At 46.8% G+C, this 26,573-nt stretch overlaps 1 protein-coding gene across 1 annotated transcript; it reads left to right on the top strand.

The window, feature by feature from the left end:
- LYPLAL1 (lysophospholipase like 1) lies at positions 1-26,573 on the top strand. The gene is made up of 5 exons (XM_075267171.1): positions 1-99; positions 9,669-9,768; positions 20,296-20,465; positions 25,124-25,239; positions 26,231-26,573. Exons 1-5 carry the CDS (start codon positions 15-17, stop codon positions 26,465-26,467), a joined length of 708 nt encoding a protein of 235 aa, XP_075123272.1. The 5' UTR covers positions 1-14; the 3' UTR covers positions 26,468-26,573.

Raw genomic sequence — 26,573 nt, forward strand, 5'->3', positions numbered from 1 at the left:
GTCACGTGTGTGTCATGGCGGCCTCCAGCTCCTTAGCTCGGTGTGTGGTGTCCCCTGCTGGGAAACACTCGGCTTCCGTCATCTTCCTGCACGGATCAGGTGCTGTTCCTCCTTCCCTCCTCCTGTCAGCTCTCTCCCGGGTATCTCCTCGTGCTTGGCCCTGTGTGAGCAGAGGAACTACAAGTGTCAGGAGAGCTGCAGCTGCTACTTGTAGTCCTGAAGGTCTCATCATTGGCTTGTATGTGGTTTGGTGCCTGGAGACTGTGTGTAGATTATAGGCAGGCGGAGAAGACCCCAGGAATGGAGGTGTTGGCAGTGCAGTTTTTGGTGCGGTTTCTTAATCTTTCAAGTGGCAAAACAAAAACTGCGTCAAAATCTGCATCATGTGAATACACCCTACACCAGACAGAAGCCCCTCCCTTATCATCTGACCACGCCCTATAGCTGTGATCCAGGTCACATGGTCAGAACCAACGTTTCGACCCCTGGGTCGCGTCACCGCTTTCCCAGGAGGAGCAACTACACTTTAAGTAGAAGCCGTCACCTCTCCTGACCTCTCTGTTTTAGCCATTTCTTGTGTTTCTCATAGAATAATTCTGGAGACTCTTTTCTTACAGCTCTGTGTCGTGTTGTCCCTCTGTTATTCCTCCTGGCAGTCATAACTGCCCATTCTAATTCTACTTGCTGGCAGGATTTGTGTATCACGAACATCACCAATTGGACAGTGTGTAGGTACAAGGGCAGTGGTGACAACCATTTGGTATTCCATTTCCCAGAGGAATAACGGAGGAACAATACAACACAGAATTTTAAAGGGATTCTACCATTAAAACTTTTTTTTTTTTGCGGATAAGACGTTGGAATACTATTCATCTCTTACCTTTAGACGTGATCTCCGCCGCGCCGTTCCACAGAAATACCTTTTTTTACCGGTATGCAAATGAGTTCTCCCGCAGCGATGGGGGCGTCCCCACCACTGCCAGAGAAGTGTCTCCAGCGCCGCCTCCTTTTTCATCCGCCGCGTCATCTTCAATGTCTTCCGGCGCAGGCTCGTAACTTGTAGCAGAGCAGACTGTGCAGGCGCACAGGTCACGGGAAAATGGCCACTTGCACAGTATTGTTAGCGGCCATTTTCCCATGGCCTGCGCAGTCTGCTCTGCTAGGTTACAAGCCTGCGCCAAAAGAAGACATAGAACATGACGCGGCGGAGAAAGAAGGAGGCGGCGCTGGAGACACTTCTCTGGCAACAGTTATGGACGCCTTCATCACTGTTTGAGTGCTGGGGTCCGCCCTCATCGCTGTGAGAGAACTCATTTGCATATCGGTAAAAACCAGTATTTCTGAGGAACGGCGCGGCGGAGACCACGTCTAAAGGTAAGAGATGAATAGCCTTTCTATCCCTTTAAGATATCAGATATTTGCTGGGAGAGCTGGCGAGCCTCATAAGGAGGATTCCAGAGAGTCGCAGCGCTGGTTATAGTGACATTCCCTTTAAGCGCACTGGAGGGGTTGGAACGACTGAGTTCAGGGGCTCGTTTCGATAACGTGACCTGGAGGTTAGAACCAGTCCTGACCACCTGAGGACAGCTATATTGATGCAGCTATAGTGCCCGTGTAGTAGTACAACCAAAGGGCACCTATAACATTCTCAGCTGCAGCGCCCCCATAGTCGTGCTGGACCCAGTGCTCGTAAAACATAGCTAGGAACAAAGTGTCCCTTAAATCTGACAACATTAGGGTAAAATCCGCCACATTTGGTTGACAATTGTTCCAAAAACTATACCGCCATTACCGGCAGGCTTCTATATATGCGCACCACTAGGGATGAGTCGATCTTGAGATTTCAGGATCGTTTTCAAAATCCGATTTTTGATCATTTTTCAGCCGATCGTGAAATTTACTCAATCGCCGATCGGAATCCGATCTTTTCCAATCCTGATCGCTCAACCCTTTTGGCCAGTAGCCAAGCATTGTGGGAACTAACGTGAGACCTTGATCCCGTTGAAAAAGATCGGGATCGGAATTACGATCGCAATCGTTAAATTTACTCGATTGCTGATCGGAATGCCATCTTTCCCGATCGCTCAACCCTACTCACCACCGGAGCTAGCATACAGGTTTTCCAGGACTATAAAATTTGGACATTGGTCACATGACCGGCTGCAGCTCAAATGAATGGAGCTGAGCTGCAATACCAAGCCCAGCCACTGTACAATAGGCGGCGCTCTGTGCTTGGTAAGTAATGAAGAGCCTGCAGCCATCAGGTCAGGTATCTGTTGACAGAAGCAGAATTCGGCTGACAAACATCTAAAGCCGGGGTAGGGAACGTACGGCTCCCCAGCTATTGCAAAACTACAACTCCCAGCATGCATACTTGCTCTGCTATTCTTGGAATTCCCATAGAAGTGAATGGAGCATGCTGGGAGTTGTAGTTTCACAGCAGCTGGAGAGCCAAAGGTTCCCTACCCTTGATCTAAAGTGTACGGGGAGCTCCAGACACCAAGCAGAGGTCTGAGAAGAATGGTCACCTCTAGAAAAAAGGGGGCTGTCTCTGTAGCGCCACCTAGTGCCATTGGCTATAGTGTAGCTATATCCACTAGGTGGCGCTACAAAGATATCTCTCATTTTCTATATTAAAAGGGAGCTAATCTGCATATCCTTCTGAACAGAATCTGTTTGCCCCTTTTAAGGAAGCGTACCCTGTCCTGTGGGTAGGGATTGTTGGCGACCCATGGGCCTAGTGACTAGGGATACCCTGCCTGACAACCCCAGCAACCAGCCTGTCTCAGGTCATCAGGACTGGAACCAAACCGAGGGCCGAGAGGGGGCACCAAAACTTTAGAGAACCTGTCACCTCTCCTGACCTTTCTATTTTGTCTTTAAATAATTCTGGAGAATCTTTTCTTACCACTCTGTCGTGTTGTTCCTCTGTTTTTCCTCCTGTCAGTCAACATTATAACTCTGCTTGTCAGTAGGGTGTGTCTCCACCCAGTGCGAAGTGAACATTACTGAATGGACGCTGTGTCGGTACAAGGGCAGTGGTGATGCCCATGTATTATTCCGTTTCCCAGAGGAATAAGAGAGGAACAGTACAACACTAAGAATACAGATATTTGCTAGGAGAGCTGACTAGCCACAGAGAGTCACAGCACTGGTTTAGAATGACATTCCCTTGTAGCCCTGTGGCTGGCGCTGCTTTGCGGGGGATGCCACACTCACTTCCATGGTGCAGTTGTCAGGATGCCACTGTGATGGGGGCCCCCGTTTATTATCAGAATTGGTGAGGGTCCTATAATTTGGACCTCATTGATCTTAGTGATATCTTTATCCCATTATAAGACAGGAGTATCCCTATAATAACGTAAGGTAACAATACTCCTCTATCCAAAGGATTGGGGTAACTTGCTGATCCGTGAGGGTCCCGTCGGTCACAGGATCCGGGGTGTATGAGATCAGTGGCAGGTCGGGCACCGCTCCTTTCATATCAACGGGACAACCAGCGATAGCCGAAACACAGCACATGGCTCCAATTGAAACGTATGGGGGTCCCTCCAGTCGATTCACAAGTTAGGAGATGCCCCCTATAGGAAGGCGGCGAATAACCTGTAACCCTATGGAATCCCTATAAGTCCCTGATGAGTGTAGTAGTGCTGTGAGCATCAGCTTGATGTCCCCAGGACCCCGTTCGGTGGTCACTACTACCCCCAGCGGTGTTTTTCCATGTGTCATGTTCCGCACCGTTAGCTGCCCCGTAAACCGGAGTGAAGATTGGCGCTCTGCAGTCATGCATTATAAAGACTTGTTAGTGCTCTGTGTGCCTCATAATGTGGAGTAATTCCCATGTTAACGAGCTAGGCGCCACTAATGGGCATGAGGTCATCGCCTGCCATTACCAGGGACTGTTTGTGAGTCAGCGACCAGCCCTCCAGTCTTTGTAGCTTCACAAGTTTGTCTTCTTATTCAGTGTGAAGGCTTTGGGTCGGGGGACGCTGCGTTACATCTCTGCTACTCCCTGACCCCGGATTCATCTGGACATAAGCCAGCGAAGGCAGCAAGGATGAATAAGCTGGCATGATGTAGCAGAGCTGGCACGGTTCTTGGAGCTTATAACACACCATAGTCAGAGTCACTTCTATCTACATCTAGAATACGCTTGTAGGGTCTTTCCTTCTGTCTCCTTGCAGCATTGTGCTTTACAGCAGTCTATGCTATGACACAGAGCAAGAATTAAAGGGGACCTCTCACCACCTCCATCTCTTTGCATAGCTCCCCCTTCACTGGTGCCGGTGTTGAAATTTTTTCTTTAGCCCGTACCGGTCCTGAGCATACGGTGCTGCTATTTTCAGCACCCAGTAGATTAATAAGACTCTCTACTGTCAGGTGGGCGGTCCTAGGCTGGAGGAGATAGTCAGGGACCGCCCACCTGACAATAGTAAACCTATTTAGCATATTGAGTGCTGAAACTAACATAAATGATGGCTCAGGAACGGTGGGGGCTACAGCAAAAATTCCAATTCCGCAATTAATCGGTATTTCATCTCGAATATAGATAATGGCGATTATTTAAGTCACGCCCCTTTTACAGTATGAGTATGTGTTGGAAGAACCACGTACCCGGCAGTTTTTGTTGAGACAGATGACGGCCAAATTGAAACTGCTATTATACTATGCATCCCCTTCAGACCCCAGAGTATAATATGTGTTACTCACCTCTCCTGGGCTCCGGGGCGGCTCCCTGCTCTCTTTGCCGCTTTTGGCTGATGTCAGAGACCACAGAGGCCTGTGGTTGGGTGTCAGCAGTCACATGGGTCTCGCCGTGTCATGCCCAGCCCTGACATATCCCCTCTTCTCAGGATGGGAGATAAGTGTCTAATCCTGGGGGAGTTCAACCTTGGGGACCACCACTGATCACAGGAATGGGGAACCAGGGTCCTCTCAACGGTACATGCTTGCTGCTTCTCCATTCTCATATATTTTTTGGAAACCTATATACCTACAGTATAATCCATTTTCGTTTTTTTTCTATACAATAAAATGTAGACATTGTTTACACCATGTATTATGATTCTTTTCACCCCCCCAAAAGTCAGAGTATATACTCCAGAATTCCATTAAAAATTAGAATTCATCCTACAAAAAACAAGCTCGAAAGGAGAATGGAATGACCCGATCCGGATGCGAGCTGGGCCTAAACAGCTTGGTAATACCTTAAGAACGAAACCCAAAACCAGGGGTAGAATTTCAGTGTTTCAACCTTCAAAAGAAAGTTTTCTTGTTATATTATATGAGCACTAAACTGATGCCATTAAAAAATTCAGCTCATCCTGCAAAAAACAAGCCCTCTTAGGTGATATATACATGACCGTGTGCACCGCTCATGTCTCCGCAGCCCCATTCATTAAGGCCATTGAGCACGGATTTAGGGTTCAGCGATCAGGAAAGATCGGATCCCGATCGGCGATCGAGTAAATTCAGGATCAGCTGGAAAATGATCGAAAATCGTTTTTTGAAATCTCAAGATCGGCTCCACCCTACTGTATATATAATATACAATTAGGGTTGAGGGATCGGGAAAGATCTGCGACCGAGCAAATTTCACGATCGGGATCGGTTGGAAAATGATCGGAAATCAGATTTTAAAATCGATCTTGAAATCTCAAGATTGGCTCAACCCTACACGGGTTGTAAAGAAGACAGGAATGGAGCCTGTCCTGAGTTTTACTCACGGCCCCAGGACCCTAGTGGATCAGCTCTTCGTTCATCAGTCACATGACCTGTTTGCAGTTCAGTCCCATTCAAGAGATATATGTATATGCACAGCCACTATTAATTGTATGGAGAGTAAAGAGACTTAAGTACTCGCCCGAACACTGCAGTCCCTTAAAGCTGATCTGTATGAGTCCCGCGTGTCGAACCCCTGATGATTTTTTTTTTTTTTGTTGACCTGAAAGGGCGGGAGAACCCCTTTATGTTCCAAACTAGACCAGATCGGTGCATAGTGATTAGAAAACATTTTTTGAGTTGTTTGGATTAAAGGGATTCTACCACTAAAAATTTTTTTTTCTATTTACCACGTCGGAATAGCCTTAAGAAAGGCTATTCGTCTCCTACCTTGCTCAGTCGCCTCCAGCCTGCCGTTCCATAAAAAAAAGTTTTTTACCAGTATGCAAATGAGTTCTCTCGCAGCAATGGGGGCGGGCCCCAGCGCTCAAACAGCAATGGAGGCGTCCCCACTGCTGCCAGAGAACTCTCTCTAGTGATGCCTCCATCTTCAACAGCAACCGTTTCTTCTTCCAGCTGGGGTCACACTCCGGTCTTGCGCGCATGCGCAGTACGTTCCTGTAGTTTCAGTTTTTCTATGGAACAGCGGGCCGGAGGTGACTGAGCAAGCTAGGAGACGAATAGCCTTTCTTAAGGCTATTCCGGCGTGGCAAATAGAAAAAAATTTGTTTTAGTGGTAGAATCCCTTTAACATCTTGCATATACCAAGGCATCTGGGGGTTCGAGACTCGAGATTGTGCCCAAAAATCAGTCTTCTTACCGTTGTGTGGTTTGTATTTGCCGCTTGTTAGTTTCAGGAATTTGTCGTTTACGCTGTGATTAGCTGAAGAACCGTAAATTCTCCAGTAATCGCCTTGTATATGTACAGAATGATCAGCCGGGGAAAACTTCCCAGAAAGGATCATGGACCTGATCACGTACTAATCCCGTAAACCAAAAACACTCGTCTCGCTTCTAGGATCCTTCTTTGCAGCCTTTTCTCCACTAGTGGCCGTTTCTGTTAGGGGCGGAACTTTTTTTTGGTTTTATGTATTTGTTTTCTGCAACTTCTCGCAATGTTTTTGCAATTTGACTAAATACATAATAAACAAGTTCAGCTACGTCTGACTCTTTCTTGGTGGAAATCCAGTCTGCACAATAATGACATTTACAAGAGGTTGTATGATGTTTTTATTTTTCTTTTTAAAGGAACATGCCAGACAAAACAGATATAATTCCTCGAAGAGGAGCATAAGGGGGTGGAGCACGACACAGAAACACTAAAGGGGTGTGTCTTATCATAGCATATCACCCCAGCCCGCAGATAGGTTATAATCACCAGAACCAACATATCACTCCAGCCCTGCAGATACAGTCCTATGAAAAAGTTTGGGCACCCCTATTAATCTTAATCATTTTTAGTTCTAAATATTTTGGTATTTGCAACAGCCATTTCAGTTTGATATATCTAATAACTGATGGACACAGTAATATTTCAGGATTGAAATGAGGTTTATTGTACTAACAGAAAATGCGCAATATGCATTAAACCAAAATTTGACCGGTGCAAAAGTATGGGCACCTCAACAGAAAAGTGACATTAATATTTAGTAGATCCTCCTTTTGCAAAGATAACAGCCTCTAGTCGCTTCCTGTAGCTTTTAATCAGTTCCTGGATCCTGGATGAAGGTATTTTGGACAAACAATTCAAGTTCAGTTAAGTTAGATGGTCGCCGAGCATGGACAGCCCGCTTCACATCATCCCACAGATGTTCAATGATATTCAGGTCTGGGGACTGGGATGGCCATTCCAGAACATTGTAATTGTTCCTCTGCATGAATGCCTGAGGATTTGGAGCGGTGTTTTGGATTATTGTCTTGCTGAAATATCCATCCCCGGGGTAACTTCAACTTCGTCACTGATTCTTGAACATTATTCTCAAGAATCTGCTGATACTGAGTGGAATCCATGCGACTCTCAACTTTAACAAGATTCCCGATGCCGGCATTGGCCACACAGCCCCAAAGCATGATGGAACCTCCACCAAATTTTACAGTGGGTAGCATGTGTTTTTCTTGGAATGCTGTTTCTTTTTGGACGCCATGCATAACGCCTTTTTTTATAACCAAACAACTCAATTTTTGTTTCTAAAATGAAGCTGCCTTGTCCAAATGTGCCTTGTCCAAATGTGCCTCAGGCAACTCTATTTGTGGCGTACGTGCAGAAACGGCTTCTTTCTCATCACTCTCCCATACAGCTTCTATTTGTGCAAAGTGCGCTGTATAGTTGACCGATGCACAGTGACACCATCTGCAGCAAGATGATGCTGCAGCTCTTTGGAGGTGGTCTGTGGATTGTCCTTGACTGTTCTCACCATTCTTCTTCTCTGCCTTTCTGATATTTTTCTTGGCCTGCCACTTCTGGGCTTAACAAGAACTGTCCCTGTGGTCTTCCATTTCCTTACTATGTTCCTCACAGTGGAAACTGACAGGTTAAATCTCTGAGACAACTTTTTGTATCCTTCCCCTGAACAACTATGTTGAACAATCTTTGTTTTCAGATCATTTGAGAGTTGTTTTGAGTAGCCCATGATGCCACTCTTCAGAGGAGATTCAAATAGTAGAACAACTTGCAATTGGCCACCTTAAATACCTTTTCTTATGATTGGATACACCTGGCTATGAAGTTCAAAGCTCACTGAGGTTACAAAACCAATTTTGTGCTTCAGTAAGTCAGTAAAAAGTAGTTAGGGGAATTCAAATCAATAAAATGATAAGGGTGCCCATACTTTTGCACCGGTCAAATTTTGGTTTAATGCATATTGCACATTTTCTGTTAGTACAATAAACCTCATTTCAATCCTGAAATATTACTGTGTCCATCAGTTATTAGATATATCAAACTGAAATGGCTGTTGCAAACACCAGATAGATAGGTTAGTGTCACCAGACCCCAATATATCACCCTAGTCCTGCAGATAGATAGGTTAGTGTCACCAGACCCCAATATATCACCCCAGCCCTGCAGATAGATAGGTTAGTGTCACCAGAACCAGCATATCACCCCAGCCCTGCAGATAGATAGGTTAGTGTCACCAGAACCAGTATATCACCCCAGCCCTGCAGATAGATAGGTTACTGTCACCAGAACCAGGATATCACCCCAGTCCTGCAGATAGATAGGTTACTGTCACCAGACCCAGCATATCACCCCAGCCCTGCAGATAGATAGGTTAGTGTCACCAGAACCAGCATATCACTCCAGCCCTGCAGATAGATAGGTTAGTGTCACCAGAACCAGCATATCACCCCAGCCCTGCAGATAGATAGGTTAGTGTCACCAGACCCCAATATATCACCCCAGCCCTGCAGATAGATAGGTTAGTGTCACCAGACCCAGCATATCACCCCAGCCCTGCAGATAGATAGGTTAGTGTCACCAGAACCAGCATATCACCCCAGCCCTGCAGATAGATAGGTTAGTGTCACCAGACCCAGCATATCACCCCAGCACTGCAGATAGATAGGTTAGTGTCACCAGAACCAGCATATCACCCCAGCCCTGCAGATAGATAGGTTAGTGTCACCAGAACCAGCATATCACCCCAGCCCTGCAGATAGATAGGTTAGTGTCACCAGACCCAGCATATCACCCCAGCACTGCAGATAGATAGGTTAGTGTCACCAGAACCAGCATATCACCCCAGCCCTGCAGATAGATAGGTTAGTGTCACCAGAACCAGCATATCTCCCCAGCCCTGCAGATAGATAGGTTAGTGTCACCAGACCCCAGCATATCACCCCAGTCCTGCAGATAGATAGGTTACTGTCACCAGACCCAGTGTCACCCTTTAAAAGTAATGAAGTTTATGCTCCCCAGATATTAATGATATTTTTGTCCTCTGCAGGTGATACAGGACCAGGAATTAAGTCATGGATACGGGAAATCTTGAAAAAGGATTTAACATTTAGCCATATTAAAGTCATATTCCCTACCGCTCCGGCCCGGTGAGTTGTCAGTTTTTTCTTTGCAGATTTTCAACCTACTTAAACCTTCCATAACTCAGCAGTGCGCGGTGTACAGGAGAGATAACACTTTCACTTTCCTTATCTGGGCCCAGCCCAAAATGAAGACTTGTTCACACCTTACCTGTGCACATAAGCTTCTCAACATTCCCACCCTCTGTCAGGGCTCCTAACATAGTAAGCATGCCCCATTTTACACCCTAACCTTCCTCAACAGATCCCCTCTTGATTATATGCGGCTGACGACCATGAAATGGTTCTTTTTTTTCTGACAGTGGAAGGCTGTGTCATAAATCTTTTCACTCGGTGCACCAGAGGACAGGGGGGATCAATTTACAATACACAGACTGACGAATATCACAGGGAATTAGAAATACGTTTATCAAGCCCTTGTGTGTTGGGGGGCACCTGTGGGCCACCTACCAATTGGGCCCGGTCACAGCTATGAGGACTGCGTTGTCTTTTAACCCTTACATTATTAGCTTCACAATCAACTACCTTATCAGCTGTGACCCCTATAGTGATGCCAGTGCGAACACTTGAGCGGCCATGCTGGTGCGGCAGGAATCGGGGTTTTTAAAAATTCTTGGACCTTCCCTATAAAGGGGTTTTCTTGGACTAAAATATGGATGATCTATCTTTAGGAGAGGTCATCGATATTAGACCAATGAGAGGGTCTACACCCAGCACCCACACTGATCAGCTGTTTGACGTGGCTGCACCACTTCCTCTTCACAGGCCTGTGATGTTACGTCCATTGGTCACATGGCCTGATTGCAGCTCAGTCCCATTAAAGTGTATGAGTCTGAGTTGTCATACCGAGCACAGCCACTATACAGTGTACGGCGCTGTTTCTAACATTTTGGGGTGGGGTTATTTTACACCTATTGGTCCATACAAATTTCTTCAGATGTGGCCTATGTGTTTTAGAGGTCTATGCCAAGCGCTGCAGTGGACGTTGGGGTCATCAGTGCTCAGATTATCTTCAGGTCTATAAATCAAGCGCCTATCCTTAGCCCCGCCCCCTCACAGGACAGATCCTTATGACATCACTCTGTTGACTTGCTGTACAATCTTCCTCTCCAGCACTTTCACCACCATTCTGCGCATTTCCTCCATTCATTCCAGGAAAATGTCTATAAGATGAATCACTTATTGGAATCCCAAGACCCTCTTGTCTCTTTTTCGGGCCGGCTTGTTACTGTTCATGGCTTGGATCGCACTTTGGTGATTCATGTTCTTGTTTCCCATAAATGAGGAAGCACAAAGCATTGCACCGATGTCCTCCAGGCTGGGGGAAGTGCAATGGCATCTGATGTATTATCTGCCGGCGTCCGAGAGGTTCAGGCCCTGGCTGGGAACACAATGGGATCTGGGCCATGGGTTCCCCCCCTCTTGTTACTGGTAAAAAGTCAGAGGGCCATAAAAAGTTAGAAGAGTCAGCCAAAACCTGCCCGTAACTCACGAGTAGACCCGGTGCCAGACTATGCAGTTACCAGCAGGAGAGATATTAATCACCCGCTTACTATAAGGAGCCCGCCATGGTGTCAGGAAGCCGGCCTGCCACTCCTAGGCCCATGGCTCCACCACACGAGCACAAAAATAAAGTCACTGGAAAATCTCATAAGTTATTTAGTGGATTTCTTACCTTGTGATTTTACTTTACTGTGGGTTACGTGAGGGTATTTAAAGGTACAGGTGTAGATAGATCACTAGTGCACCCAGCACCCGCTCTCAGGTTGTGTGTGTGCCAGCTGTGCCAAAGTCTAGGCCACATTGGTCCTCCTGTCCTAGATACCAGCCACAAATTGTTTTTCCATACAGGATAGGACATCACTATGTGATCTGTCGGGTCTGACATCCGCACAGATCAGCTGTTGCAGCAGGCTCCGGGCGGGGACCACATGTGGCACGCTGCTATATAAATAATAGAAGTGGCATAGAAGCCCCGTCCACTGCATAGCGGTGCTCCCAGAGAATTGCAGTGCCGATCCTACTACTTGTATAGGAACAATGCAGCATGGACCACACATCCACTAGCAGCTTCCATCACCGCTCCGCACCTTCCTGGCATGAGCTATAATTGAAGTCTAGGCCAGTTCCTAATTGGCGCTGATCTCAGTTCTGGTGTATGGACATGGAACTAGAGCTACGTCTGTTGAGGCATTTCTTAAAGAGGACCTTAACTATGCTGGTAAAGGACATGATATGCTGAGGTCTGACACTAACCTATCTATCTGCAGGGCTGGGGTGATATGCTGGTTCTGGTGACAGTAACCTATCTATCTGCAGGGCTGGGGTGATATGCTGGTTCTGGTGACAGTAACCTATCTATCTGCAGGGCTGGGGTGATATGCTGGTTCTGGTGACACTAACCTATCTATCTGCAGGGCTGGGGTGCTATGCTGGATCTGGTGACAGTAACCTATCTATCTGCAGGGCTGGGGTGATATGCTGGATCTGGTGACAGTAACCTATCTGCAGGGCTGGGGTGATATGCTGGTTCTGGTGACACTAACCTATCTATCTGCAGGACTGGGGTGATATACTGGGTCTGATGACACTAACCTATCTATCTGCAGGGCTGGGGTGATATGCTGGTTCTGGTGACACTAACCTTTCTATCTGCAGGACTGAGGTGATATGCTGGTTCTGGTGACCCTAACCTATCTATCTGCAGGTCTGGGGTGATATACTGGTTCTGGTGACGGTAACCTATCTATCTGCAGGGCTGGGGTGATATACTGGTTCTGGTGACAGTAACCTATCTATCTGCAGGACTGGGGTGATATGCTGGTTCTGGTGACACTAACCTATCTATCTGCAGGACTGGGGTGATATGCTGGGTCTGGCGACACTAACCTATCTATCTGCAGGGCTGGGGTGATATGCTGGTTCTGGTGACAGTAACCTATCTATCTGCAGGGCTGGGGTGATATGCTGGATCTGGTGACCTCTCCCCCTCTCCTTCTGTCTCTACCCCCTTCCCTCATAGATTGTAAGCCCTCGCGGGCAGGGCCCTCTACCCCACTGTGCCAGCCGATCACTGTTAGTATGATATGTACCTGTATATTTTGTGTATTGTATGTAACCCCCAAATGTAAAGCACTATGGAATTAATGGTGCTATATAAATAAACAATAATAATAATAATAATAACCCATCGTCCTACTTTTCTAGGTTGTTGACCGGCTATAAATAGCATTATTGATGCTCGTTGCGCGGAGTCCTGGATATTACTAGACTTTTATACGCTTATTTTCTTTCTTTTTTTTTTTTTTTATAAAGTGAGGTTATTGGGTTTTTAGCACAGCAGCGAGAAGAAACCACTTGTCCTCATAGAGCGGTCAAGGTAATGTAATAGGGCAGTAAACACGGCGGCGGGGCCGGAGTCACAGGCTGCGCTCTCCATTCTGTAATTCAGCAATACCATCTAGTGGCTGCTGCAAAACATGGCTCGGCCTGATGCAGGGATTGGTTTTGCAAGGTACGCACCTTGAATAGGGCATTGAAAGCGGGTGGTCTGGTAAGAAAACTAATTCTGAAACCCCTATTAGGACATTCGGAAGCAGGTCACCCCAGTCAGGATCCTCATTTATTAACCAGAGTGTGGTATAGCAACAAAAAGGGTCGCTGGAGGACCCAACATGTCCATTCATAACATGGCCAGCCCATTGATTTCAATGAGTGCTGTGTAATGCTTCATTTCACCTGTGGGAGTGCTGCAGGGGAATCGAATACTTGTTGCAAGGTCCGCCCACTGGTTGTAATTGATCGCTGACGTTCTTAAGAACAGGACACCCATTGGATAGGATATTCTGTTGATGACCAGTTGATGTTTACCAGTCCATCTTTATCGCCGGAGTCATTGCTGCCGATTGTCTTAGTAAGACGACTAGGTTAATAGTTATTGCAATCGGGGTTGGTCTCAGAAGCAGAATTATGATTGTAGCTCTCAATTCCACTGCAAACATGGAAATAATGCTGAGAAGTAAAGTAACATAGTGGCATCGTAGATAGGCAAGTGTCACCATCTTCAGTTCTTGTGACTGTTAAGGACCTGAGGGTCCAAACGTGCCAAATGTGAAAATGAACCAAGGGCCCGGAAGGAGATGTAGCCTGAGTTATTTTCATCCTTAATACCATCCTTCCACTGTTTCCAGTGCAGTTAGAATTTTCTCTCTAGTCCCCACCACTCCTGAGCAATCCATGTAGTTAGTTTTGGTGCCTGATGTACTAACTAGACACCTTAATGTCAAGTGGGTGTTGTCAGGCAGGAGCAGGCAAGGGGGTGTGATTCGGAGCCCTGACACTGTGATAATGTCCACCTCTGATTGGATCTCTGAGTCACACCCTCTTGTCTGCTCCTGGCTGACACCACCCACTTACCATTGGGGAGTCTAGTTGTTGTATCAGACACCAAAATTACTGCAATGATTGCTCAGAAACTGTGGGGGCTAGAAAAATTTTTTTGAACTGGGGCAGAATCAGTGGAGTGGGGGCTATTAAAGGATAGAAAGAGCTTGAGTTGGTGGAAGTGGTGAAAAGTCCTCTTTAAAGGGGTTGTCTAGGCAAAAATGGACAACCCTTTTAAAGTCTGACTGCCAATAATATCGATAATATTCAACAATCCTCAAGTCTCCATTGTAACCCCATATTATATTTAGGTTCAGAAATCTCGGTTTGTTAATTCTGCTGTATTAGTCTCTGGGTTACTGGCTCTCATTGAGGAGAGTCTGGCATACATTTTCCCATGATGCATTGCCTTTATCTTAGCTTATCTAAACTGTGTCTCTGCTGCCACCTGTAGGCAGATCTTTTGTAAGAGTCATGACTAGGGCTGTTGGAGGATTCTGGTGCTCAGGATAGAGTAGATTGGTCTTATCGAAAGACAATTCCGATGAAACGCGACGTCTGTCCTTCACGTATCTGGCCCGAGGTGACCTGTCCATTTGCACTTGAGAAAGGGCCTGGTTTGGCCCGAAATGCGTCGTGTTGATTTGTTTTATTTATCTAAATAAAGAGTTTCGCTTGAAAATTTGGCTTGCGCTTTACCTCCATTACCAGCGAGCGCGGATCTGCTGCTACGGACTTCGGTCCCTGTTGTTGTCCATCGTTTCTGTCCTTTAGGGACCTTCATCAGATAATCGGATTGCCAAGAAGATAAGAGAGCGCTGAAATAAAAAGCGGAAGCAGAGGGATGATGCCAGGGCTGTCAGCCAAACCAGGCCCCCCATCCAGTTTGATCTCCCCATTGAGAACCAGTGCCCCCAGAAATTCATCTGACCTACCCGATCAGTACCCCAAAAAAGCTGTTTGACTTGTACATATACTCTATTATGGACCGAGCATTGCAATACAGGGTACTTACCTATAGGTGGTACCAGAGGGATTATATTACATGCTATAACCTTCCTCCGATCTGACCCGATCGCCGAGCTGATCTACACAACCCCCCTCACAAAAATTTCTATAAGCAATTGGAACAGTCCTTATCTTTAATGAGGCTCTCGCCAAAATTTGGGGACGGACAGGGAAGGGGTTAAAATAATAACATAAAGCATACTCACCTGTCCAAGGCATCGGTCTTCTCTTCTTGGGGTGGGTTCTATTATTCGAACCCCTTTCCTAAACTTTTGTCCGGGGCCCCCTTTAGGTGTAGCGTCCTAGACTATCATTTTGTGGGTTGTTCTGACCTTACCCGTTTTCGAGAGACCGACAGTCGGCATCGCACATCGACGTTTGATCAAAGCCTTGTCTGTACTGAAGCGAAAAACTGTAATCTGATGAAATGGTTTCCGAGATTAGAGCACTTCAGAGGGCCGGCCCGGCGGTTTTACATGACGGGTAGAGATGTAACAACACGTTTATTGGCGACCCAAGAAAAATAGAAAAAATTGGCAAAATCTCCATCGTCTGTAAAGACACGACTGCTCATATAAACATTTAAACAACTGTTCAGACTTAGGGTTTTTTTCAAGTTTTCACGGTTCAGATGATATCAAAGGTAAGTGTGTATACAAGACATTAATCCCTTATCTGATCGTCGGCCGAGCCGTAGCCGGGGGCTCTTGTGGTTCTTTTATTTTACGCTCTTACGTTGTGCACGGTTTTTCGTAGACAAACAATGGATAAGAAGTCAAATAACAACAGGAGCTTTGTATGTGACTTAAAGGGGAACACCAAACCTATGCTAGGACATCAGATCAGATCAGTGGTGGGTCCGACACCTTGATGGGTGGGGGGACCGACACCTTGATGGGTGGTGGGTCAGAAACCTTGATGGGTGGGGGGACCGACACCTTGATGGGTGGTGGGTCAGACACCTTGATGGTGGGGGGTCCGACACCCTGATTGGAAAGCAGTGCTACCTTTCGAGTGAGCACTGCTTAACAGGGCAGGACATCGCGTTCATATGTCATGTGGTCTATGGGTGATTCAGTCCCATTCAAGTGGGAGGAACTGAGATGCAATACCTAGCACAGCCACTATACAGTGTGTGGCGCTATACTTAGTGAGCGGTGGGGAGGCTGTAGGGTCTTCAGACAACTGATCAGTCGGTGGTCCCGGGTGTCAGACTCCATTCTAATATTAATGATCTTCGTAACCATACCTTCGTCTTGGAAAGCATTTTAACTACTTCAGTACCGGGCCAATTTCTCTAGTTCAGCATGTGCCTACTTGGCTCCTCCTCTCGACTTCTCTCTACTCCTCTCGACTTCTCCATGTGTAAGAAGAAGTCGAGAGGAGTAGACAACCGGCAAGCAGCTATGGAAACTGTCCGACCAGCTTTACATGGTGCTGCGTTACGTCTTCCATGGACTAGTTTCTACAACGTACCAACCTGAGGCCTCCATCACTTTGACTTGAATTTTCCATTCATGAAAATGTGTGTCTGTCACGGGATGGTTAGAGTCCGGCAATAGGCAATGTGTAATATATATTTCATGTGGAATGTATTCTCTAACCTGTTGTAAACATCAGTGTGTAGTTGGCTGATTAGGGTCTAGTGTGTTAGCACATTGTATGCAAATACCTCTAACTAGTGAGGACAATGGGTGGAGATAATCTGATCAGTGTCTCCAAGAAGATGTTGGACTGTGCATTGTTCAAAAGAGACAGGGAGTCTGCTCTCCTTGGCATAGGTGAGGGGGGAAGGATCTGTGACTCAGCCCTTCCCACCCACAGATATAGGAAGTAACAGTTTAGTATATAGATGTAGCTAGCAGTTAGTATGTGTTAGCCGGCCTGTGCACAGCTCTGCAGAGAGCCAGGATATAGTTACAGGACCAAGGAACCAAAGTTATCATTGGATTGTGACTTCTGTGGACTTATTGTTATTACGGTTGATGTGACCGCCGCCGGCTACTAACTTTGTGGATTACAATAAATTGCTGTTGTCTCCCGACCTCTTGCGTCCGTGTTGATTCAAAAGACCATCCGGAGGAAGACGTATACCTTTGCTCCGTGACAACTGGTTGGCAGCGGTGGGATCAACAGCGGACAGCGAGATGGACTACAGCAGCCCAGCGATTAATGGAGCCACAACCTCAGAATACAGGAACTGGACTATGGCAAGTCTACAAGTAAGGGCCCGGGAACTAAACCTGAGTTACCAGGGAAGAACGAAAGATCAACTGATCGAGGCACTGGAGGAGATGACCCTGCAAAGCGACCATGAGGAGGGCTGCCCCCAGGAGACAGTAGAGATACGGGAGTGGCAGGTACAGACCCAAAAGAGCAGATGGGTTGTTTTGTATGAGGAGGAATTGGCAGTGCTGGGGCTAGGAGCAACTGCAGAGCAAAGGAGTAGAGCGTTACAGAGGGCTCAGGAAACGGAGAAGGAGGAACAGAGAATGGCGCATGAAAAGGAAAGAATGGCGCATGAAATGCGAATGGCTGAGATAACTACGAGGAATTATAATCAAACGTCGACCCCCAGCCCAACAGTGAGAGAACCACCATATGTCTCCCATAAACACTTCAAGACCTTTGATGAAGCGGCTGGGGATGTTGATGGATATTTTCAGGACTTCGAACACCAGTGCCGCCTGATGGAAGTCCCAGAGAAGGATTGGGTCCGGTATCTGGTGGGGCACCTACGAGATGGGGCTGCGGAAGCTCTCAGAGCCATGGACCCTAGTGATCAGCGGGACTATGAGGCCATTAAAAGAGCGGTGCAGAAGTATTATGCAGTCACTCCAGAGACCTACCGAGTTCAGTTCCGCTCTTTGTCTTACAATGGGGGAAGCTCCTTCCACATGTTCGCCCACAAGTTGAAGCAAGCATGCAAGCGCTGGCTAGAAGGAGAGGAGGCTGTCACAGTCGATAAGATCCTCCAAGTCATACTTAAGGAACAGTTCTTTTCCCAGTGCCCCGCTGAGATCCGTGAGTGGGTGCTGGAACGGAACCCAGCCACAGTGGAGCAAGCTGCTTCCCTTGCAGATGAGGGCCTGACCATCAAGCCGCAGTGGAAGAGGTTGTTTGCAGAGGAGCGGAAAACTACCACAGTCCGCCAGACACCCTTCAGCCAGCCACCCACCTTTCGTGTCCGGCCTCAGGATTACAATTCCCCCTCTACCCCTGCCCCAGCCCATCGGCCTCCAGCTATGAACAACCCTGTCCCTAGACAACAACCCACTGGAAGAATGCTAGAGCGCAGATGTTTTGGGTGCGGGCGGCCTGGACATTTGCAAGCTAGTTGCCCTGCTAACATGGGGGCACGGGCCACCGTGGCATCCCGGCCTATTCACTACCTGGGAACCACCCCTAGGACAGAAAGTTTGGCCCCATTTCCAGATGACTCCATGAATGACCCATCTGTTCCACCTCCAGGGGTCTATGGGATTCAGCCCTCCGCCACACATCCCGCAAACCTTCAGCGGAAGCACTTGCAGGAGGTCCTACTGGATGGCCGAACAGTTGTTGGATTCCGGGACTCGGGAGCTTTCCTAACGGTAGCGGACCCCCGAGTTGTGCGACCCGAGGCCCTAGAGGAGGGCCCTGGCATTTCTATCAAGTTGGCAGGGGGTACTCGGAAACGTATTCCTAAAGCTACCGTGGAACTCGACTATGGTTATGGACCAAAACGATGCACAATTGGTGTGATGAGCGGGCTGCCGGCCGATGTTCTGTTAGGCAACGATGTTGGAAATCTACAGTGCCACTTTGTGGAAGCAGTGACCCGAAGCCAAGCTCAGGGAGAAGCCAACATGGATCCACCGGATTTTCTGACAGATGCCAGCCCTTCAACCCTACAACTTTACCATTCAGTACCGCCGAGGGAGCCAACACCAGAACGCGGATGGGTTATCCCGGCAGGAGGACATATGAGCTATAGAGACTGATGTGCATTCCCCAATTTACCTGTGTAGGCCAATTGTGTCATGCACATGTTTTGAGAGGGGGAGGGGTTGTCACGGGATGGTTAGAGTCCGGCAATAGGCAATGTGTAATATATATTTCATGTGGAATGTATTCTCTAACCTGTTGTAAACATCAGTGTGTAGTTGGCTGATTAGGGTCTAGTGTGTTAGCACATTGTATGCAAATACCTCTAACTAGTGAGGACAATGGGTGGAGATAATCTGATCAGTGTCTCCAAGAAGATGTTGGACTGTGCATTGTTCAAAAGAGACAGGGAGTCTGCTCTCCTTGGCATAGGTGAGGGGGGAAGGATCTGTGACTCAGCCCTTCCCACCCACAGATATAGGAAGTAACAGTTTAGTATATAGATGTAGCTAGCAGTTAGTATGTGTTAGCCGGCCTGTGCACAGCTCTGCAGAGAGCCAGGATATAGTTACAGGACCAAGGAACCAAAGTTATCATTGGATTGTGACTTCTGTGGACTTATTGTTATTACGGTTGATGTGACCGCCGCCGGCTACTAACTTTGTGGATTACAATAAATTGCTGTTGTCTCCCGACCTCTTGCGTCCGTGTTGATTCAAAAGACCATCCGGAGGAAGACGTATACCTTTGCTCCGTGACAGTGTCAGATTCCACTGCATTGCCCTATGTAATAACGAGATTCTACTCACGTCATATGATTCCCTGGGACCAGACGGCAATAGGGCTGTGTGGGTCCAGGAACACAAAGGATTATGGGACCCCCTAGTTGGCACTTCTGTGACCCAAATCTATGTAGACATGTTCCTATGACTTAAAGGAGTATTCCTATCTCATAAGTGATGGACCTCCACCAATATCGAGAATGAAAGGTCTGCAGCACAGAATTTTTTTCCTGACAGCGCCACAACTGGCTCTGCAGGGAATTACAGCCAGCTACATTTTCTCCAATAGAGTTGTGTTGGACGTCACCTGCAAACTGGGGTCAGGGGCACTTTATGATCAGTGGGTGTCCAAAAAGATGGACCACCATTGATCATAAAGAGATGGTACAGCCTAGCAGAATACTGTTACCGTATAACCCTTCAATAATGGAAGTCGTATATATAGAATACAATGTATAAAGTGTTTCTGATATGTCCTGTGTTTGGTTATCCCCAGACCCTATACACCAATGATGGGCGGCATCTCCAATGTTTGGTTCGATCGGTATAAAATCTCCATCGACAGCCCTGAGCACCTCGACTCCATCAATTCAATGTGCCAAGTGTTAACAGATTTAATCAAGGAAGAAACGGCGTCTGGCATTGCACTAAACAGAATATTACTGGGTAAGGTCCTCCAACTCTGGGTCCTATTACTCTATATAGTGGTCTCATTTTAGGTATGGGTTCATAGAAATATTATTGTTCTAGCCATGATGATTATTTATCAAGATTTGTGTCGATCACATCAGGTCCTTTCCTACAGCTCGGCTCCTATAGAACTGAACGGGAGCTTCTATCTGTCGCAGGGACCCTCCACAGACCCGTCTGTCACCCATATTGTTCCCTGTCCTTCCAATATAAATGTTCCTGTATATCAAGTGGGATGTCCACCTTTCTTACCTTACCGATCAGTGGTGCTCAAGTACTGATGCTTCTCGGGTTCCCTGCTGGTCTTCACTTCCTGATCTAGGGATCATGTCTCGATAGTGATTGGATGGTCCCACATCCATGTGGAAAAGGTATTGTGTCACCAGAACCCTGCCCCACAGATAAGATACTAACTGTTTTTGCCTCGTGAATTGCTGCTTCCGTTTCCAAGATATTGTTCTTTGTGTCAATGTGCAAATGAGCTCTTTGGAGCAATGAGGGCATTACCTCTTACCTCTATGGAGAAATGGCAGCACCAATATTCATTGACTGTAACCTATATATCCGCAGGGCTGGGGTAATATGCCGGGTTCTGGTGATACTAACCTATCAATCTGCAGGACTGGGGTGATATGCTGGTTCTGGTGACACTAACCCATCTATCTGCAGGGCTGGGGTGATATGCTTGTTCTGGTGATACTAACCTATCTATCTGCAGGACTGGGGTGATATACTGGTTCTGGTGACACTAACCTATCTATCTGCAGGACTGGGGTGATATGCTGGTTCTGGTGACAGTAACCTATCTATCTGCAGGGCTGGGGTGATATGCTGGGTCTGGTGACACTAACCTATCTATCTGCAGGACTGGGGAGATATGCTGGTTCTGGTGACAGTAACCTATCTATCTGCAGGGCTGGGGTGATATACTGGTTCTGGTGACACTAACCTATCTATCTGCAGGACTGGGGTGATATGCTGGTTCTGGTGACAGTAACCTATCTATCTGCAGGGCTGGGGTGATATGCTGGTTCTGGTGACACTAACCTATCTATCTGCAGGGCTGGGGTGATATGCTGGTTCTGGTGACAGTAACCTATCTATCTGCAGGGCTGGGGTGATCTGCTGGTTCTGGTGACAGTAACCTATCTATCTGCAGGGCTGGGGTGATATGCTGGTTCTGGTGACACTAACCTATCTATCTGCAGGACTGGGGAGATATGCTGGTTCTGGTGACAGTAACCTATCTATCTGCAGGGCTGTGGTGATATGCTGGTTCTGGTGACACTAACCTATCTATCTGCAGGGCTGGGGTGATATGCTGGGTCTGGTGATACTAACCTATCTATCTGCAGGACTAGTTTGATATTCTGGGTTCTGGTGACACTAACCTATCTATCTGCAGGACTGGGGTGATATGCTGGTTCTGGTGACACTAACCTATCTATCTGCAGGGCTGGGATGATATTCTGGTTCTGGTGACACTAACCTATCTATCTGCAGGGCTGGGGTGATATGCTGGGTCTGGTGACACTAACCTATCTATCTGCAGGGCTGGGGTGATATGCTGGGTCTGATGACACTAACCTATCTATCTTCAGGGCTGGGGTGATATGCTGGGTCTGGTGACACTAACCTATCTATCTGCAGGGCTGGGGTGATATGCTGGTTCTGGTGACACTAACCTATCTATCTGCAGGGCTGGGGTGATATGCTGGGTCTGATGACACTAACCTATCTATCTGCAGGGTTGGGGTGATATGCTGGGTCTGATGACACTAACCTATCTATCTGCAGAGCTGGGGTGAAGTTCTGGGTTCTGGTGACACTAACCTATCTATCTGCAGGGCTGGGGTGAAGTTCTGGGTTCTGGTGACATTCCCTTTAAGAGCAAACATGAAATTAAAAAGGTGCAAAAATGCTTCCCACAACCCGAACACATTTTTAGTAGATCAGAAGCGATGTATCACACGTCTGATAGCCGATACCCTGATCCAAGCCGATTGGAATTAACTCATGGAACATTCCGGCTAGTCCCGCGCTTGTGTCATGAGCGGGGAGAGAGACGGAGAACTTCGGCTTCTGACAGGAAATTACCTTTCGCTCTTGTGAAGACTTTATGAAATGCCGAGCAGTTACTCCACGTCGAGGGGCAAGTCATTATGTCAACATTTTTTGGAAGCGATGCCAAGGAAGACGCACATTATTCTCCCCGAGCCCTGTACGGAAGGCATGTGTTTTATGCATCTCGGCCCTGAAATACTATCTCGCTGAATCATAAAAATTTTGCCACAAACTATAAATATTTATTGAAATCACTGTCTGCAAAGAATTTACTACAGTCCATACCTGGGGAATACTGGGTTACGGAGCGAGACGCGGCAGAGTTTTTCACTTTTTCGACTTTTTTTTTTTTCCCGTGGAAAATTACATTCGGAGAGCTGTTTTTAGTTTTTTTTTCTCTTCTTCGGGGTCTGTGTATGCGTTTAGCCTCCTTTTTGTAGCCTTCACCACATGAAAGTATCATTACTTAATATTCAACGCTGGAGGTGACTGCATCAGAGAAGATTGTAAGTGAGTCATCCCCCTCGTATCTGCCAGATTCTGACTAACTGGGTGTAAAATGTAGCTCGGGTTTTCTCAGAAGTAATGCGATTTCTTCTGCAAACCTACTTATGCAACAGCGCCCATAAAACGTGATGGTGTCGTATGTGCGAGTGTATGGATAAAGTTACGGTGGCGTTAGACTCCTTGTGCCCCCTAACCAGCTGGAAAGTTGAGGAGCGGTTTTCGGAATGAGATGTTTTTGGTTATTTTTGGAGATTTTCGTTGGTTTTTTTCAGTAAGTAAAAAATGAAAGGGGTTTCTCGTGTCTAATCGTGAGGGTAACTGTTCTTTGATAGAACAGGGGTCCTGAGGGTCCCAATTCCGCTTTAAGGGCCCGATCACATGGGCACAGAGGGGACGGTTTATGGTGCGTAATCCACCTCATAATCTGCCCCATCACAATGGTGGTCTATGGACCACCAGAAGCGGGCTGCCCTTTCTCCAGGCGGATTCCGCGGCTTGTTGAGCCGCGGCGTCAACCTGGCGGCAGCAACCTCCGGAGTCGGCCCATTCATTTGAGCCGTCTCTGGAGGGGGAAGCCGCGACTGTCAGAAGCCATGACAGTCGTGGCAGGCAGGTTTTGACCCGAGAGTGATGCGGCCCCCCACGTCGCTGTCGGTGCCAAAATCCGCCCCCCGTGTGAACTTAGCCTAAGATGGTTGTCCCATCATGGCTGTGTTGTTAGAAGGTCAAACCACCGACTCTGACTCCTCTATTTTTCCACAGCCCAACTCTGACACCTTTATTGTTCCAGTTGGACTCCTCTATTTTCCCAAAGTCCAACTCCAATTCCTCTATGTTCCCACAATTCGACTCTGCCTCTTATTTTTTTCCACACCACGACTCCAACTTATCTAGTTTTTCCACTGCCCTACACCAACTCCTCTATTGTTCCACAACAAATAATCCTCCGACTCTCACTGGTTCCAATGAAAACAGAAGACCCCGACATATTAACACAAGTAATCTTTCCCCTTCCCAACATCCGCCGTACTAGTACGGTGCATGCCGGGTGTTTAACTATGGCGGCCGCCATAGCCTCTGGGTTTTATACAGTAGACACCTAGCTCTAATGCCCCTGGTTGGTACCCGCACCGATCGGGGGGCATTAACCCCTCTGGCGCCTGGGTCAAAGCTGAAGAACAATCATGAAGAACAATTTGTCCCGCAAAGATTAAGACCTCATATGGCTCTGGGAGCGGAGAAATAAAAAAGTTATGGAGTTTAAAAAGAGCGGAGTCAAAAATGAATAGCGAAAATCGAAATATGCCATAGGCGGGAAGGGGATAAACCCCAAACCTGACTATGACTACGACACCACAGCCTTGTGTCCCACAATCAAGATTTATCCCACAGTCACAGAGTAAGGCCCCACCAATGAGATCCCAACTAGAGATGAGCGAGTACTATTCGAAACGGCCGTTACGAATAGCACGCACCCATAGGAATTAATGGAAGTGGCCAGCACGGCTACGTCCATTCATTCCTATGGGTGCATGCTATACGTAACGGCCGTTATGAATAGTACTCGCTCATCTCTAATCCCAACCCATCACTAGAATGGGGGTCTCAATCACCTAATTTCTCGTCACGGGCTGCAGTGAGGAATAATTGAATGGAGCGGCCGTCACGTTTGTCCACTGGGGCTCCAGTTAATATCCGTGGGTTTCGACAGTAAAAGTTGCATGCTGCACTATTCTGGCTCCACCATTTCCAGGAGGAACAATTCGGAGCTGATTTTGAGGTGCTGGGAATTCTACTGGGAACGATCGAGCTGGTTGTGTTGAAGTTAATGTTGAGCGCAACGATAGCAAATGTCCTAATAATGTCCAGGACTGTGGAATCGGAGTCTGGACCACTTTTGGAAAAAAGTTGCAGACTCCGAAGGTAGTTTGGCAGTGGAAACATAGAGGAGTCTGAGTGGGTGTTTTGTCCCTCTGACTCCACAGCCCAGATGGTGACTGAAATTAAAGGGGTTTCCGAAGTTCTTGTATGTTTACTGATGACATTTATTTTTCTTTCTCCAGGGGGATTTTCCATGGGTGGTGCTATGGCCATGCACTTGGCTTATCGATACCATAGAGATGTTGCAGGAGTGTTCGCTCTCTCCAGCTTTCTTAATGAAAACTCAATAGTTTATCAGGTACAAGTCTCCGTTTTTTTTTTACTATCAGTCATGGAAAGACTAGAGTAAGGCCACGTTCACATCTGCGTTGGTATTCCGTCCGGGGGATTACGCATGAGGATCCCCTGAACGGAATACCAAATGCAACTGCAAGCGGTGTGCAGTGAAAGCACACAGACCCCATTAGACTATAATGGGGTCTGTGTGCTTACCACCAGATCTCTGCAGGGATCATGCGGACAGGAAAGTAGTTCACAATCTGCATGATTCGTGCGGGCAACGCACAGCAAGCACATGGACCCCATTATAGTCTATGGGGTCCATGTGCTTTTACTGCACAGCGCTCGCAGTTGCGTTTGGTATTTCATTCACGGGGTCCCTATGCTGACTCCCCCGGACGGAATACCAACACAGATGTGAACCAAGTATAACACATTTTATAAGAATTTATGGTGATGTTTTTAATTTATTATCTATATATCCTAAAAATCTTGCAATTTCAACTCTTGCCACTAAGCCTAAAATAGTTTTTGATTTCCTTTCTCCTGGAGATGGTCTATGGTCCTTAGACACAACGTTCTGGAGCAAACTCGATTGACTTCTATGGTAGAGTTATATTGGCATGTTCTCTGACCTGTGTCAAGACGAGAGTGGATAAGATGTGACATCACCTATCGTGACTGGTGGATTCTGTGTCTTATCTACATAGGCATGATCGCTGTGATCATCAGTTTGCTGTAAGTGAGGTAACTGCTGCAAAGAAATCTACAGAAATTAGGAACTCTCAGCATATTATTAGGCTTAGTGGCCAGAGTTGGAACTGTAGAATTTTTTTAAAAATAACATGAAATTTTTTAAAAACATTAACAAAAATTCTTTAAAAAATATTATAACATAAAATTGATTTAAAAATGGGTCATTTGTCTGGCAACATATTCCCTATAAGGGGTTAAATATTTAGTTTTTTTTAGTTTTTATTTTGACTACTTTTTTCCCCCATATTTTTCAGGACCTTAAAGCAACTCAGCAGAGCCTACCAGATTTATTTCAGTGCCACGGACAGGCCGATGAGTTAGTCTTTCACCAGTGGGGAGAAAGGACTTGCTCTCGACTGAAAGGTCTTGGCGTGACTTCATCTTTCCACAGTTTCCCAAATCTTTTTCATGAACTAAGTCTACAAGAATTAGAAGAGTTACGGTCTTGGATTTTAAAGAAATTGCCCGAGGTCACAGCAAACATGCAGTAAACCAGAAGAAGAAATGTAATAAATGTTTGTAGTCAGAGATAATCGTATTTTTGGGTCTGACTCGGGTTTTATGGGAAGCTTTTCCACATTCTACGTGTCTTGATTT

Source organism: Leptodactylus fuscus, chromosome 3 (genome assembly GCF_031893055.1).
Source record: "Leptodactylus fuscus isolate aLepFus1 chromosome 3, aLepFus1.hap2, whole genome shotgun sequence".
Classification (NCBI taxonomy): domain Eukaryota; kingdom Metazoa; phylum Chordata; class Amphibia; order Anura; family Leptodactylidae; genus Leptodactylus; species Leptodactylus fuscus.

Coding starts and splice junctions, on each gene's coding strand:
- LYPLAL1 (XM_075267171.1), top strand. CDS start 15: ATGGCGGCCTCCAGCTCCTTAGCTCGGTGTGTGGTGTCCCCTGCTGGG. Junction 100..9,668: donor CATCTTCCTGCACGGATCAG/GTGCTGTTCCTC, acceptor TGTCCTCTGCAG/GTGATACAGGACCAGGAATT. Junction 9,769..20,295: donor TTCCCTACCGCTCCGGCCCG/GTGAGTTGTCAG, acceptor GGTTATCCCCAG/ACCCTATACACCAATGATGG.